The 16565-nt window shown below is 42.8% G+C and overlaps 1 protein-coding gene across 6 annotated transcripts; it reads right to left on the minus strand.

Moving 5' to 3' along the window:
- Positions 1–234: 234 nt before the first annotated feature.
- On the minus strand, positions 235–15329 carry POLR2D (RNA polymerase II subunit D). 6 transcript variants are annotated; one of them, XM_082690347.1, is made up of 5 exons: positions 15157–15272; positions 14797–14845; positions 11366–11546; positions 6222–6317; positions 468–536 (listed from the first exon to the last, which is right to left on the minus strand). In XM_082690347.1, exons 1-5 carry the CDS (start codon positions 15181–15183, stop codon positions 530–532), a joined length of 360 nt encoding a protein of 119 aa, XP_082546473.1. In that variant the 5' UTR covers positions 15184–15272; the 3' UTR covers positions 468–529. The 6 variants fall into 6 exon arrangements, 5 of the variants coding, with proteins under 5 accessions (XP_082546474.1, XP_082546473.1, XP_082546476.1 ...); XM_082690346.1 differs by lacking the exon at positions 468–536 and adding an exon at positions 4317–4491; XM_082690348.1 differs by lacking the exon at positions 14797–14845 and having other exon boundaries at positions 235–536; positions 15157–15305.
- Between the last annotated feature and the right edge of the window lie 1236 nt (positions 15330–16565).

The following is a 16565-nucleotide window of genomic DNA, read 5'->3' on the forward strand; positions in this document are numbered from 1 at the left end:
AGTTATTTTTGAGAGAGAGAAAGATAAACAGACAGAAGGAGTGCGCACAAGTTGGGGGGAGGGTTGGGACAAGGGAGAAGCAGGCTCTGAGCCTGATGCAGGACTAGATGCTACATCATGACCTGAGCTGAAAATCATGACCTGAACTGAAAGCAGACTATTAACCCACTGAGCCACTCAGAAGCCCAGCCTCTGTGCAATCTTACATAACGAAACAAGGTATGATTATGATTATTTTTATTTTTTTAAAAAAAGATTTAATTTATTTACTTGAAAGAGAGAGGAAACACAAGCAGGGGGAGTGGGAGAGGGAGAAGCAGGCTTCCCGATGAGCAGAAAATTGGGGCTGGATCCCTCGACCCTGGGATCATGACCTGAGAGGAAGGCAGACGCTTATCGCCTGAGCCACCCAGGCACCCCTGATTGTGATTATTTAAACCAGCCCATTTTATCCACCAAGAACAGGACATAGGGCTAACGGTTTTGTTTCTCCACTTTACAGAGGCATATAGAGCTGCCATCATCTTCATCAGATCCTGAAATGCAAATAAAGAAAATTCATGATACCAGATGCAGAGCTGAGGTTCCCCCAGCTGCGAGTTCGGGGTACAGGGGATGTGGGGGACTAAGAGGGACAACAGCACGTTGGCACCAGAAGAGGAGGCCCTGAAACTGCTAACGCCTTCTCAGGGGCCTTGTGAGACAGGGCATTGGACTCACTTCCCTTCACCCCTAACCACAAAATCCAGCTTTCTTCAGCTGGGTCTGAAGGAAAAGCTGAGCTGCCCCGAGTAAAAGAGCTCACAGGAAAAAGTAGGCTATTCCCCAAGAGGAAAGACCACTGGGAGGGCTGGACCAAACCGATCAGCGCTAAGATGGATGCCAATCCCCACCTTTCACAGACTTTATCTCTCGTTGTAATACTAAAACTCGCGCCCAAGGGGCGGAAACGTAATATGCTAATTAGACGTGGGCAGCACGTATAGCATGAACTTTATTTAAATATGCAAGTGTGGGGCAGGGGAATAATTCCTGCTCCTACTGCCATTCATTTGCTGCCTGGAGTCTCTCTAAAGCTCTCTGGGTAACCTTTTCTCTGGGAGCCAGCCTGAGGACTCATTCCTTGTGTTGCCTCCTTTGTGCAGGAGCATAAGCGACAATAAAGCCTTGCCTGGAAGGCTTTATTGGGGCTTATTCTCTCTGCTTTGGCCTCTGGCCAATTTGTACTGTTCAGAGAGCCCAAAGGCGGACTGGGTATGAGTGGAGGTAGCTGAAGTCTTTTGCCCCCGTCTATCCAGGGGAGTGCAGGCCCAGCAAGAGGCCAGCAGGCCTGAGATCCATAGCTCCCAAGTCCCTAAGGGGAAGGGGGGTTGAGCCCTTAGCACCCTCCTGTCTAGGCTGAGGTAAACTGACCTGGATGAGAAGGCAAGTTCAATTATCGGAGGTCCCTTTTATTTTATTTTAAAAAGATTTTATTTGTCAGAGAGAGAAAGAGAGAGAGAGAGCACAGGCAGAGTGGCTGGCAGAGTCAGAGGGAGAGGCAGGCCCCCTGCAGGGCAAGGAGCCGGATGTGGGACTCGATCCCAGGACGCTGGGATCATGACCTGAGCCGAAGGCAGCTGCTTAACCAACTGACCCACCCAGGTGTCCCTCAGAGGTCCCTTTTAGAAGCACAGATTTTGGGGCACCTGGGTGGTTCAGTGGGTTAAAGCCTCTGCCTGTGGCTTGGGTCGTGATCCCAGGACCCTGGGATCGAACCCCAAATCGGGCTCTCTGCTCAACGGGGAGCCTATTTGCCTACTTGTGATCTCCATCTGTCAAATAAATACATAAATAAATAAATCTCAAAACAAAACAAAAAACTGCTTAAAAAAAAAAGGCACAAATGTTTACCCCTTTTGTATGTTTATTCAAGTGTCTCATTTTTACTTTAAGTCAAATTAAAAAAAAAAATTTTTTTTTAAAAGATTTTATTTATTCATTTGTCCTAGAGAGAGAAGCGAGAGCAAGTACAGGCAGACAGAGTGGCAGGCAGAGGCAGAGGGAGAAGCAGGCTCCCCGCCAAGCAAGGAGCCCGATGTGGGACTCGATCCCAGGACGCTGGGATCATGACCTGAGCCGAAGGCAGCCGCTTAACCAACTGAGCCACCCAGGCGTCCCTTAAAAATTTATTTTAAGTAGTCTTCCCACCCAACATGGAGGGATCTCCAACTCACAACCCAAGATCAGGAGTCACATGCTCTTCTGCCTGAAACAACTAGGTGCCCCCAAATCAAAAATTTTTTAAAAGTTTTATGTATTTTCCCAGCCTTATTGAAGTAACTGACATAGAACATTGTATTGATTATATATTACAGTGAAGTTATATATATGTACATATATATGTACTTTCAAATATATGATACAGTACTTTTTTAATTATTTATTTTAGAGAGAAGAGAGAGGGCATGTGAAAGTGGGGTGTAGAGGCAGGGAATCTTCAAGCAGACTCCCTGCTGAGTGTAGAGTCCAACAAGGGCCTGGTCCCATGACCAAGGAGATGACCTAAGTTGAAACCAAGAACCAGATACTTAATCAACTGAGTCACCAGGCATCCCTACAATACAGTATTATTAACTATGGTCAGCATGCTGTGTATTATGTCCCCATGCCTTATTAATCTTATAACTAGGAGTCTGTACCTTTTGACCACCTTTACCCATTTCACACCCCTCCCTTCATCCTTTGACAACCACCAATCCGTTCTGTTTCTTCTGAGTTTGGGTTTTTTAGATTCCACATATAAGTGAGATTATATGGTATTTGTCTCACATTTCATGTAGCAGAATGTCCTCAATGTCCATCTGAATCCAAGTATTTTGGCTGTAAGCCATTTAGCTTCTGAAAAAGTTCACCTGTTAAATAGGTGAGAAATAGTCCATGGACAAGTAACCATAACATACCATACTATTTCTCTACTGGAAAAAGAACAATTTCCTGACATATAGAGCTTCCTCTGTGTTCTGATATTTGGTATACATTTTCCAGAAATACAATCACTAGGTTAGAGTATGGACATTTTTATGGTACCTGATCCATTTGGTGGGGTGTTTTTGTTTCTACTGCCTGCCATGACCCTCTTCCCTCATCTGGGAACATCACCCCCACTTCTCTCCCTGCTCCAACCATGTGGTTCCTGGGGAGTATCTGTAGTTTAGTGAACTTAGTGATACTTGTCTTCACATGACCAAATCTACTAGCTTACATGCATGCTTTCTTTGTGCACACTCTCCGCTTTCCTTCCTATGAAAATAGACAATCACCCCCCCATCAGAGATCACCTGCCACTAAGTAGCAAGAAAAAGGTTTGGACTGGATGCCCCATCCAAGGAGTCTGTCTTCAAAGTGTTCAGACCCTCAAGTCTGGCCACTAAAGGAAAAAAAAAATCTTAATTTAGGAGTGAGAAATAGTACTTTAGGACCACTGCCTCCGAATCTACATTCTTCAACAGTCTAAGAAAAAAGGTCAAGTACTGATCAAGGTTATGTTAGGGCCCTCCATGCTTGGCAGTTATCCTGGGTGTAACTGCTTCCCATGGTGAGCTTCTTCTTTGACTTCTGGGTTAAGCACTATGATGCCAATGCTGTCTCAGTCATTAGTAACAAACTATAGAAATGATCCCTGAAAGTATAGTCTTTGTCTCAGTCATTAGTGTATCATCTTTTCTGTAAGGATTTCAGATGATGGTACAGGGCTGGTTTAATTCTTCCTTTTGCATTTATATTCGGGGTTTTTTTTTTTTTTTTTGCTTGTTTTTGCTTCTAGGCTCCATGCCCAATGTGGGGCTTGAACTCCCCAAGATTGAGTCACGTGCTCTACCAAGTCAGCCAATGCCCCTTAATTCTTCCTTTTGCATTTAGGTAAGACTATCGTTTCCTGTAGTTTCAAAAACTACAAACAAATTGAAATTAAAACATGAAATCTTAGGAATCAAAAATAACATGTGGGCTAAAAAAATAAAATCTTTAAAAAGGGGTGCTTAGCTGGCTCAATCAGTGGAGCACGCCACTCTAGATCTTGGGGTAGTTTAAATTCAAGCCCCACACCGGGGGGTAGAGATTACTTAAAAAAATAAAATCTTAAAACCTATTTTAAAACACAGGGGCCAAAACCATGGCATGAGGTAGTCAGTAGTGTAGCTTATATGCGCATCACCCCACCTCACCCTTCCCAGAGGCAAGGTCAGGTTACCATGGTTCAATAGTCAAGTCTGAAATAGCAACCTAAACCAAGACTAAGCTGGGTTGTTCTATCCAAAGGCAGCCCAAATGTCTTTGGCAATGGAATTTCTATGTAAGTTAACTCCAAACACCAGGACACTGGTGCTGGGCTTGAGATGTAGTTCCTTCAGCAGCAGAGTGGTATTTGGAGATTAATATTGAAAGCTGCGCTTGGTCTGGATGTCATCAAGAATCTGCTGTAACTCTTCATCTTCAAACCGACCCTCCAGGCTACAAGAAGGAAACCAAAACAAATGAGTGTCTCAGTGAGGGACAACATATTCTTTTTTAGCACACTAATCTTTTTTTTTTTTTAAAGATTTTATTTATTTATTTAAGAGAGAGACAGTGAGCGAGAACATGAGCGAAGAGAAAGTCAGAGGGAGAAGCAGACTCCCCATGGAGCTGGGAGCCTGATATGGGACTCGATCCTGGGACTCCAGGATCATGACCTGAGCCGAAGGCAGTCGTCCAACCAACTGAGCCACCCAGGCGCCCCCCCCCTTTTTTAAAAGATTTTATTTATTTGACAGAGATCACAAGTAGGCAGAGAGGCAGAGACAGAGGAAGGGAAGCAGGCTCCCCGCTGAGCGGAAAGCCCGATGCAGGGCTCAATCCCAGGACGCTGAGATCATGTCCTAAGCCGAAGACAGAGGCTTTAACCCACTGAGCCACCCAGGCCCCCCTAGCACACTAATCTTTGAGCACCACTTGTCCACTTCTCCTATAAACATACACCTTTACCTTTCAGCTGTATTTCTGCCGTTCTTTTAAAAACATATAAAGTATTTCAGAGATTTAAGAAAGTGTAGACAGTAAGTTAACATTACCTCTGCCTGATTTAAATTTTTTTTTTTTAAGGTTTTATTTATTTATTTGACAGACAGAGATCACAAGCAGGCAGAGAAAGAGGGAAGCTGGCTCCCTGCCAAGCAGAGAGCCCGATGCGGAGCTCAATCTCAGGACTCTGGGATCATGACCCGAGCTAAAGGCAGAGGCTTTAACCCACCGAGCTACCCAGGTGCCCCTGATCTAAAATTTCTTTAACAAACACAACAGGAAAAAGTTAATGGCTCTGTGTATGCTCCCCTAGAGCAATACCTTCCCCAGAATTAACCATTTTCCTAAATTTGTACTTACCATTCCTAATCATATTTTTATACTTACTATATACATACATAAATGTATCTATAAGCCATACACAGCACTGTTTTTAAACCTTATAGGAAATGGCATCATTTCCTTCTGAAATTTTTTTCACTTCAAATTGATTTTGGTATTTGTTTTTGTTTTTAAGATTTTATTTATTTGTCAGAGAGAGAGCACAAGCAGGGGAGCAGAAGGCAGAGGGAGAAGCAGGCTCCCCACTGAGCAAGGAGCCCAATATGGGACTTGATCCCAGGACTCTGGGATCATGACCTGCGCTAAAGGCAAACGCTTATTAACAGACTGAGCCATCCAAGTGTCCCTTGGTATCTGTTATTATTCCATGTTGCTCCAGTTCATTAATTTCTTCATTGCTACATAAATGATTTATTTATCCATCCTCTTGTTTACTGACAGACTGTCAAGTTTCTGTTATCACTAGCACTGCAGTAATAAACATTAGGATACATGTCTTCTTATGGAACTGCATGAGCTGCTTTTAGGCAAGTACCCAAGAATGGATTTTCGGGTTTTAGGGTATAATCATCTTTAACTCAAGATGTAGTTAAATTGCTCTTCAAAGTGACTATACTAATTTGCACTCTTACCACCAGTGTGAGAAATCCAGCTGTTCCACATGTTTGCTAACAGTTGGTTTGCAATAAAACCATCATGTTCATACCCTGTTAAAGAAGGCACTCCATTCAATGTTGGCACTATATGCCCCAATTTTAAATGCACACACCTTTTAGAAACAGTAATTCTACTTGTAGGAGAAAGTAATATAAAGAACTTAGCACAGTGATAGTACTAACCTTGGGATCAGCGCCTTTGATTCCTCAGCAGTCTCTGGGCAAAGGTTGGCCAAACAGGCCAACTCAAACTTATGAAGCTTCTTCTGGAGCAACAAGCTGACCATGTGGAAGAAAATCAAAACAAAACAAAACAAACAAACAAAAAAAATCAAAGATTGGTGAGTAGGAAAAAGATAATCAAAGGTACTTAGCAAGTAAGAAAAAAGTAAAGCACCTGCAATCTTTCTTTTATTTTTATTTTCAGCATAACAGTATTCATTATTTTTACACCACACCCAGTGCTCCATGCAATCCGTGCCCTAATACCCACCACCTGGTTCCCCCAACCTCCCCCCCCACCTGCCACTTCAAACACCTCAGATTGTTTTTCAGAGTCCATAGTCTCTCATGGTTCACCTCCCCTTCCAATTTACCCCAACTCCCTTCTCTTCTCTAACTTCCCATGTCCTCCATGCTATTTGTTATGCTCCACAAACAAGTGAAACCATATAATTGACTCTACTTGACTTATTTCACTCAGCATAATCTCTTCCAGTCCCATCCATGTTGCTACAAAAGTTGGGTATTCATCCTTTCTGATGGCGGCATAATACTCCATAGTGTATATGGACCACATCTTCCTTAACCATTCGTCCATTGAAGGACATCTTGGTTCTTTCCACAGTTTGGCGACCACGGCCATTGCTGCTATGAATACTGGGGTACAGATGGCCCTTCTTTTCACTACATCTGGACCTTTGGGGTAAATACCCAGTAGTGCAATGGCAGGGTCATAGGGAAGTTCTATTTTTAATTTCTTGAGGAATCTCCACACTGTTCTCCAAAGAGGCTGCACCAACTTGCATTCACACCAACAGTATAAGAGGGTTCCCCTTTCTCCGCATCCTCTCCAACACATGTTGTTTCCTGTCTTGCTAATTTTGGCCATTCTAACTGGTGTAAGGTGATATCTCAATGTGGTTTTTCATTTGAATCTCCCTGGCTAGTGATGATGAACCTTTTTTCATGTGTCTGATAACCTGCAATCTTTCTATATGGTTAGCTTGGCTGCAAAATCCCACTTTCGAATCACATCCTATTCCTATGCCTGGAGAACAGGAAGTTAAAATAAAATCAGGCAGACAACAAACGTGAGCAGAGCACATCAGGCCTGAGAACCCCTTGCTAGTATAACTTTGAAAAGTCATTATATAGGGGCGCCTGAGTGGCTTAGTGGGCTAAGCCTCTGCCTTCCGCTCAGTTCATGATCCCAGGGTCCTAGGATTGAGCCCCACGTGGGGCTCTTTGCTCAGCAGGGAGCCTGCTTCCCTGTCTCTCTCTGCCTACTTGTGATCCCTGTCTGTCAAATAAATAAATAAACTCTAAAAAAAAAAAAGAAGAAAAAGAAAAAAAAAAGTCATTATATACCTTACAGACTATACAACCCTTTCCCCCAAAAATTTATTTTGCTATTCTCTGCTCTTATCACTCTGCCTTGCTTCTTTCGTCATTAATTTTATGTCAAACACATAATGTTTGTGTATTTCTGACTTGGAGGAAATTCTTTTTATTTATTTATTTATTTTTTTTTTTTAAAGATTTTATTTATTTATTTGACAGAGAGAAATCACAAGTAGACAGAGAGGCAGGTGGAGAGAGAGAGAGGGAAGCAGGCTCCCTGCTGAGCAGAGAGCCCGATGCGGGACTCGATCCCAGCACCCTGAGATCATGACCTGAGCCGAAGGCAGTGGCTTAACCCACTGAGCCACCCAGGCGCCCGGAGGAAATTCTTTTTAAAACTTACCTACAACAGAACAAAACCAACACAAATCTAAAAAAATATATAGGCATACCTTATGTTGTACTAATATGTATAAACTGTCTTATTTTAAATGCAATTCTAGTTCAAATTATATAAAACATTGTCAAATCCTATCTTGGCTTCTTACACATTTAGCTCTTAAAACAGAGCTCATCCCGGACATCTGGATGGCTGTCCATTAAGCATTTGCCTCTGGCTCAGGTCATAATTTCAAAAGTCCTTGGGATCAAGTCCCACATCAGGCTCTCTGCTCAGTGGGGAGTCTGCTTCTCTCTCTCTCAAATAAATAAAATCTTTAAAAAAAAGTAGAGGTCATCCATGATAAATTTGGTTTCAGAGACCTTAATTATCTGTTCAGAAACAAAATATTTACTGTGTTTATTATTCTATTACAAGCATATTAGGTATATAAAATTTCAAAGATAAAGGACAGAAAAATAAGCTATCCATATCACTACCTACACAAAATCAAGTAATTATCTTAGTGTACTGTTCCAAACACTTATCTGTTTTAGAATAAAAATTGACACATTCAGTTTCATAACTTTCTGCCACTTAGTGAAGCTATATTCATTTACTAAGGAAAATATTATAAACTTAGTTACACGGGAAAAGATTTACAAAGTACTATATGTATCTGTGTGGAGGATTTTGTTGTAAAATGAAAAATTCTCATTTATAAACAATACAAAGAAATCCCCAAAAGGTGAAAATAATCTGAAACCCTATCCAGAAAAAACTAGCGTTAACACTATCATGGAGATCCACTACCACTCCTCTTTATATTATAAAAGAAAGAAAAAAAAATTTTTTTTGAGAAAGAATGTAATTAAAAAAACAAAAACAAAAGGAATTGTAACAAATGTTATTCTGTGATTTTTTTTCACTCAATAACACCAGCTGTTTTCCACATTAGTACTACATGTAACTCCACCTTGAACACAGCATTCCGCTGAATGACTGTGCTATAATTTATATGTCAAATTTCCAGCTGTTGAACATTTCAATTGTTTCCAATTATTCACCCTTTTATTTTTTATTTATTTTTTTAATCAAGTCTTTTCCCTCTTTTAAAAATTTATTTCAGAGACAATGAGCAAGTGGGGAGAGACAGAGGGAGAGGCAGAGAATTTCAAGCCAACTCCTTGCTGAGCACAGAGGCCAACGTGGGGTGCATTCTCATGACCTTGAGAACATGAATCTAAAGCAAGAGTCCGATGCTCAACTGACAGAGCCGCCCAGGTGTCCCTTCAATTCACCATTTTATTTTATTTTATTTTTTTAAAGATTTTATTTATTTATTTGACAGAGAGAAATCACAAGTAGGCAGAGAGGCAGGCAGAGAGAGAGAGAGAGGAGGAAGCAGGCTCCCTGCTGAGCAGAGAGCCCGACGCGGGACTCGATCCCAGGACCCTGAGATCATGACCTGAGCCGAAGGCAGCGGCTTAACCACTGAGCCACCCAGGCACCCCAATTCACCATTTTATTTTTTATTTTTTATTTTTTTTTTTTAAAGATTTTATTTATTTGACAGAGAGAGATCACAAGTAGGCAGAGAGGCAGTCAGAGAGAGGAGGAAGCAGGCTCCCTGCTGAGCAGAGAGCCCGATGTGGGACTCGATCCCAGGACCCTGGGATCATGACCTGAGCCGAAGGCAGAGGCTTTAACCCACTGAGCCACCCAGGCACCCCGAACTTTGTTTTAAAATATTTCTCCTTTGGTCCCCTCCTCCTCGGTCCTGGGATCGAGCTCCGCATTGGGCTCTCTGCTCAGCAGGAAGCCTGCTTCCTCCTCCCTCTCTCTGCCTGCCTCTCTGCCTACTTGTGATCTCTGTCAAATAAATAAATAAAATCTTAAAAAAAATTTTTTTTTAAAAATTTAAGATCATTATATTAGTCACCTTTTCCATTCCCCTGAGGTTGCAGAATGGCACTAAATGTATACATTAATTTGGGGAGAACCAACATGTTTACAATACTGAAACCTTTTATTCATAAATGTGTCCAGGTCATCTCCTAGACCCAACGGCTTGTAGTTTTGCTTGGAAACTCTGCACATTTCCCTCTAATCTTTTCTCCATGTATACACCCACACTTTTTAGAACATACACACACTTGCTTTTTTGAAAGATTATATACATACTTCATATACAATCTCACACCTTCATTTTCTGCACACTTAACATGTGAACACTTCCATTTTCTACAATTTGAATGACAATAGATTAGCCCAACAAATTAGTTCTCACAATTTATTTAGTTACTACTGAATGTTTTGGGTTCCCCCCCACCTTGGCTATGATAAACAGCTCTCTAAAAAGTATCTGTGTATATACATTTTTTTTTTTGTATACCTGCTATTCCTAAGGACAGTAATTCTCAAGCATTTTCACTGGAGCAGAGCAAACAAGTATCCTTAGGCAACCTGCAGTCACAGGCTAAAGCGACTTTCTGCATCTGCAAGGATTTAAGCTTTGTAATTTAATTCAAGAATTCACATATAGGGGCGCCTGAGTGGCTCAGTGGTTGGGCCGCTGCCTTCGGCTCAGGCCATGATCTCAGGGTCCTGGGATGGAGCCCCACATCAGGCTCTCTGCTCAGCAGGGAGCCTGCTTCCTCCTCTCTCTCTGCCTGCCTCTCTGCCTGCTTGTGATCTCTCTCTGTCAAATAAATAAATAAAATCTTAAAAAAAAAAAAAAAAGAATTCACATATATGTTTTTGTTTTATTCCACAATATGCTGGTATCTATTTTAATGTAGAAATGTTTTAAATCACCTACCATCAAATAAAACTGGTATCTGAAGATATGTTTCTCCCATGGTCTCCTATATGCCTTAGCACATCAGTTTTCCAAGTTACATCTCACCCAATTTGAGAAGCAATGCCTTAGGAAAAAATGCTAAAAGCCGCTGTCTGGTAGACAGGGCAAAGATTCAGAAAGAATTCTCCTGATTTATATTTATTAACATATAGAGGTCTTGAAGACATTCCAGGTGAGTAATAAATTACCTCACTTTATTAAAAACAACAATAACCCACAAACACTGCTGTTTTTTATAGGCTTAACGTTAGAATGTGAATGCATGGAAAAGATCTGAAAGACTAAGAATAAACTAACAGTGGTTACGGTGCAGAATGATCACTGGGATTTCAGGTTTAAGGAAAAGTGGCCAAAGAGAATTTTGGTCTTACAAGCAATTAAAAAAATTTCTGACAAAGACATTATTTTTCTTAAATTAATGGTACAGATGATGTCCATGGGAGGGCAGTGGTGGAGGCAAAAGCATTTTATATGTAGATGTTCAACAGTTTGGATTAACAAAAACTTTCTTTTAGCACTCACCTACGGACACTGGCAATGGTCTCTCTGTTTTTGAAACGACTGAAACGGGCTGTGTAATTTAAGGTTTTCATGAAGACCTCAGAAAGCTCCTGTTCATCCTCTGCACTCTCATTCTGTTGCTTTCGATGCTCCAGAAGCATATGAACCTCTGAATTTAGCAGTGTCTCAGCTGTTTCAAACTCTATTTGTGAGAAGCACAAATGTCAGCTGAAAATACTCCTTCAAAGGACAGCGTCTAAATGTTCATTTTATCTTGAGACTAACAGCAAATTTTTGTCCTTGCATGAATCCAGAGACCTCATATCCCACAGCTTTATCTCTGTCTAGACTGATCTATCAAGGCACAGTAGAGTTCATAAAATACCAAAAACTTAGCTCAGTCTGGTGAGACAGTTTCTAACATCAAAGAACCTGATACGGATGTGCTATTAACTAATTACACATCATTATCCTAATGAGGCCATTTACTGATTTCAATACAGAGCACAGCCAACAATTACTCCTCTTTAGCTTCCTTGAGGTGGTAACCTAGTTCCATAATACTAGTATTACATTCTCAATTTTAAGAATTATTACATGTTAGGGAGGGCACTTTAGGGTAACTGGAAACACATTAACAATGCGTCCCAAGTTCTACTTTTGTACCTGTACAAATCTGCTATTTACTCATTCACCCAGATCACTGCCTATTACATACTAGGCATTAGACCTGTGGCCAGAACTCCCTCCCCTCTAGATTTCATAATCTTCTAGTTTCCCAACTAAACCTACTTCAAATATCTGCCATCACACAAATCTTCATACTCATTTTTTCCTAGCTTCAAATTTTTATTTAAATTCCAGTGAGTTAACATACAGTATATTATTTTCAGGTATAGTTAAGTGATTCATCACTTACACATGGCACCCAACAAATATCCTCTACCCATCACCCATTTAATCCACTCCCCCCCCGCCCCACCTCCTCTCCAGCAATCCTCTTTTTTTCTATAGCTGAAGAGTGTTTTCTGGTTTGCTCCCTCTTCCCTCTATGTTCATCTGTTTTGTTTCTTAAATTCCACATATGAGTAAGATCATACGATTGTCTTTCTCTGACTTACTATGCTTAGCACAATGGTCTCTAGCTCCATCCACGTTATTGCAATTGGCAAGATTCCATTCTTTTTTATGGCTGAACAATATTCCATTCCACATCTTCTTTATCTGCTCATCAGTTGATGACATTTGGGTTCACCCCTGATACTCATTTAAAATAATTTTTTTTTTTTTAGGATTTTATTTATTTGACAGAGAGAGAGATCACAAGCAGGCAGAGAGGCAGGCAGACACACAGAGGGAAGCAGGCTCCCTGCTGAGCAGAGAGCCTGATTTGGACCTCGATCCCAGGACCCTGAGACCATGACCAGCCATAGGCAGAGGCTTAACCCACTGAGCCACCCAGACGCCCCTAAAATAATTCTCTTGACCAGTAAGAATACCAATGTGCAAACTTAGGTTTAAAGAGGAAAACCCTCAGTTGGTTAAGCATCTGCCTTCAGTTCAGGTCATGATCCCAGGGGCCTGGGATCATCTGGAGCCCCACATCTGGCTCCTTGCTCAGCGGGGAGCCTGATTCTCCCACCACCTGCCCTGCCTCCTCTGCCCGCTGGTCCCCCTGCTTGTGTGTGCATGCTCTCTCTGACAAATAAATAAATCTTAAAAATTAAAAAATAAATAAAAGAATAGGACAAGGTGCCTGGCTGGCTTAGTCAGTAGAACATGTGACACTTGATCTCAGGTCATGAGAGTCAAGGAGTGCAAGCCCCACATTGGGCATAGAGTTTTAAAAAAGAAAGAAAAAGGACTACACAACAGATCGTCAAATTTTTGAAAGGCTATAGCATTCATTTGCATAATTTCATCTTAAAAATAAAAGGGTGTGTATATATTTATTTATTTATAAATAAACAAAACTAGTTTGGAAGAATAAACACTAAATTGTTTACAGTGTTGCCTCTGGATAAAGGGTGTGGAGTTTCACTTTTTTTACTAGGTACAAAATAATTTAAAAACAGGTAGGTACTGGGGCACCTGGCTTGCTCAGACATTAAGCGTCTGTCTGTTTTCAGCTGAAGTCATGACTTCAGGGTCCCTGGGATCCAGCCCTGCATCGGGCTCCCTGGTTGGTGGGAAGCCTGCTTCTTCCTTTCCCACTCCCCCTGCTGTGTTCCCCTCTCTCGCTATGCCTCTTTCAAATAAATAAATAAATAAATAAATAAATAAAATCTTAAAAAAAAAAAACATAAGCACCAGTTAAAAAACCCAAATGGGTTCAAACGAACCAATCACTTCCCCTTCACGCATTTAGTAATTTTTCACGTCCTTGATCCTAGAGACCCGGCTAGCCCCTCCACTTCCCCTTTAAAACTCCCAGTCACCTCTCTACAAATAGAAATTGAGTTCAGGAGCTCCCAGGTGTCTGGGTTGGTTAAGTGACTGCTTTCCGCTCAGGTCGTGTTCCCAGGGTCCTGGGATAGAGTCCCTGCTCAGCGGCAAGCCTGCTTCTCCCTCTCCCATTGCCCTGTGTTCCCTTGCTCGTGATGTCTCTGTCAAATAAATACATAAAATTTAATTAAAAAAAAAAAAAAAAAAAAGAAAATTTAGTTCGGTACACGCTGGCCTCTTTCCCTACTGCTATCGTGTAGTAACTTTTTTTTTTTTTAAAGCAGTCTCGGTGCCCAGGCTCATGATCCTGAGATCAAGACTAGAAGGCTAACCGGGCGCCTGGGTGGCTCAGTGGGTTAAGCCGCTGCCTTCAGCTCAGGTCATGATCTCAGAGTCCTGGGATCGAGTCCCGCATCGGGCGCTCTGCTCAGCGGAGAGCCTGCTTCCCTCTCTCCTGCCTCTCCATCTACTTGTGATTTCTCTCTGTCAAATAAATAAATAAAATCTTTAAAAAAAAAAAAAAAAGACTAGAAGACTAGGGTTGCCTCGCTGGCTCCGGCCTTAAGCGCCGGTTTTCGGCGCAAGTCACATCAGCGTCCTGCGTCCCCGGGTCCTCTGCCTCACGCCTCTCCGCGCCCCCCGCCCCCCGTCCCCAATCCCAAGCTCGCTCGCTCTCAAAATAAGTAAGTAAAATGTTTAAGAAGAGAAGAAGAAAGAGGGCGCCTGGGTGGCTCAGTGGGTTAAGCCGCTGCCTTCGGCTCAGGTCATGATCTCGGGGTCCTGGGATCGAGTCCCGCGTCGGGCTCTCTGCTCAGCAGGGAGCCTGCTTCTCTCTGTCTCTGCCTGCCTCTCTGTCTATTTGTGATCTCTCTGTCAAATAAATAAATAAATAAATCTTTAAAAAAAAAAAAAAGAAGAAGAAGAAAGAAAAAGACTAGCATGCTCTACGGACTGAGCCAGCCAGTGGCCCCTACAATCGTGTATTACTTATTAAAATCTGTCCTTACCACTGTAACTACTGTCGGCTTCGTTCATCCTTTCCACATCCCTGCAGCACTTCGCGGTTTATCAGATAAAATAAATTACTTAAACAAGTAGGAAGAGGCTGCTCAAGGGCAGAGTGGAGCTGGGCGCCGAAGTTTCCAGGGTAGCAGGCGTGGAATCCAACAGGCCCCTCTCGAGGCAGCCCGGCGGTGCCCGCCCGCGGCCCCGCCCGGGGCCCCTCTCACCGCCGCATCCCCCATCCTCCCTGCCCCTCTCCGCGCAGGCGACCCGCCCGGCTGCCCGCCTAGGACGACACATGGGCAACGCCAGGCCTGCGGCGATCACGCAAGACAGCAGGGGCAGTCCTGCAGTCCCAGCCCCACCTTTGGGGAAGATAAGCTGTGAGGCATCCTCCTCTACGTCGCCGGCCCGCGGGTCGCTCCCACCAGCCGCCATCTCAACACCACGCCAGACCTTACCGCGCCCGGAACCACCCGCAGAAGCCGGAAGTACCCTCGCGCCGGAAGCGCAGAAGCGCGGGTCTTGGCCACGGAAGGGGCGTGGCCGAAGAGGGCTCTGTGGGCGGGCCCGGAATGGAGGCTGGTGGGAGTGGCGTCGCCCTCTGGAAAGCCCAACACAAGTGGGGGGATGGCGTTGTGGAGCTTTCTGAGGGCAACGAGGATCTCTTTGTCGCGCGTGGTGGGTCTGGTCATTTGGCCTTTCTGAGCCTCGGCTTCCTCACCTCTGAAGTGTCGTGAGGCCGGGGAAGGTTTAGATGAAATGCGGAAACGCGCAGAGTGACTGACTGATCCTGGGAACTCCCATGGATGGAAAGCTGGGTTAGTGACTCCAAAATCACATGGTGGAATTTCTTTCAACGCTTAAATATTTTAAAAATTTGATTGGGGTGGCTGTCTAGTTTAGTCGGTTGAGTCCCACATTGAGTGTGGAGGTTAAAAATAAAATCTTTTTAAAAAATTGATTGGTGGTGGATTATTCTGATACATCTGAACGCGTGGAAAGTGATGCTGAGAGGCCTTTGTTGGAACATTTGGATGATACATAGAAAAGTAGGCAGATGAAAAACGATGCTGTTTTCAACTTCAGAGAATATAGAAGATTGCAACAAAGAAGTAATCAGTGCGTTGTCTCTGTGGTGAACGATATTTAGGTATCATTTTTTTAAAAATATTTTATTTATTTGACACAGAGAGAGAACAGAAGTAGGCAGAGAGGCAGGCAGGGAGAGAGAGGTGGAAGCAGGCTCCCTGCTGAGCAGAGAGCCTGATGCGGGGCTCCATCCATAGAAGGACCCTGGGATCATGACCTGAGCCGAAAGCAGGGGTTTTTACTCACTGAGCCACCTAGACGCCCCCACCTAGGTATGATTTAAACTATGTTTACGGGGCGCCTGGGTGGCTCAGTGGGTTGAGCCTCTGCCTTCGGCTCGGGTCATGATCCCGGGGGCCTGGGATCGAGTCCCGCATTGGGTTCTCTGCTCAGCAGGGAGCCTGCTTCTCCTCATCTCTCTCTCTCTGTCTGTCTCTCTGCCCATTTGTGATCTCTCTCTCTGTCAAATAAATGAATAAAATCTTTAAAAAAATAAAATAAAATAAAATAAACTATGTTTACAAAAAAAAAAAAATTACCAGACAATAATATGTATGTACCTATACTCTTTTGATTTATAAATACAATAATTCTTAACAAAATTAATTTGCTGTTTCTGTATTACCAGAAGAAAGGTATTGGGTAAAATAATAGGTTATATAGCATAGGCAGAACTTAATAA

The sequence above is a fragment of the Mustela nivalis genome, assembly GCF_964662115.1.
Source record: "Mustela nivalis genome assembly, chromosome: 11".
Lineage (NCBI taxonomy): Eukaryota > Metazoa > Chordata > Mammalia > Carnivora > Mustelidae > Mustela > Mustela nivalis.

Bases quoted from the DNA above. Each gene is read 5' to 3' on its own strand.
- POLR2D (XM_082690346.1), bottom strand. From the start codon at position 15,183: ATGCCTCACAGCTTATCTTCCCCAAAG. The intron at 6,318-11,365 runs GTGAGTGCTAAA...CCACATGGTCAG, and splicing joins ACCATTGCCAGTGTCCGTAG to CTTGTTGCTCCAGAAGAAGC. The intron at 4,492-6,221 runs GTTAGTACTATC...TCCTTCTTGTAG, and splicing joins TCAAAGGCGCTGATCCCAAG to CCTGGAGGGTCGGTTTGAAG.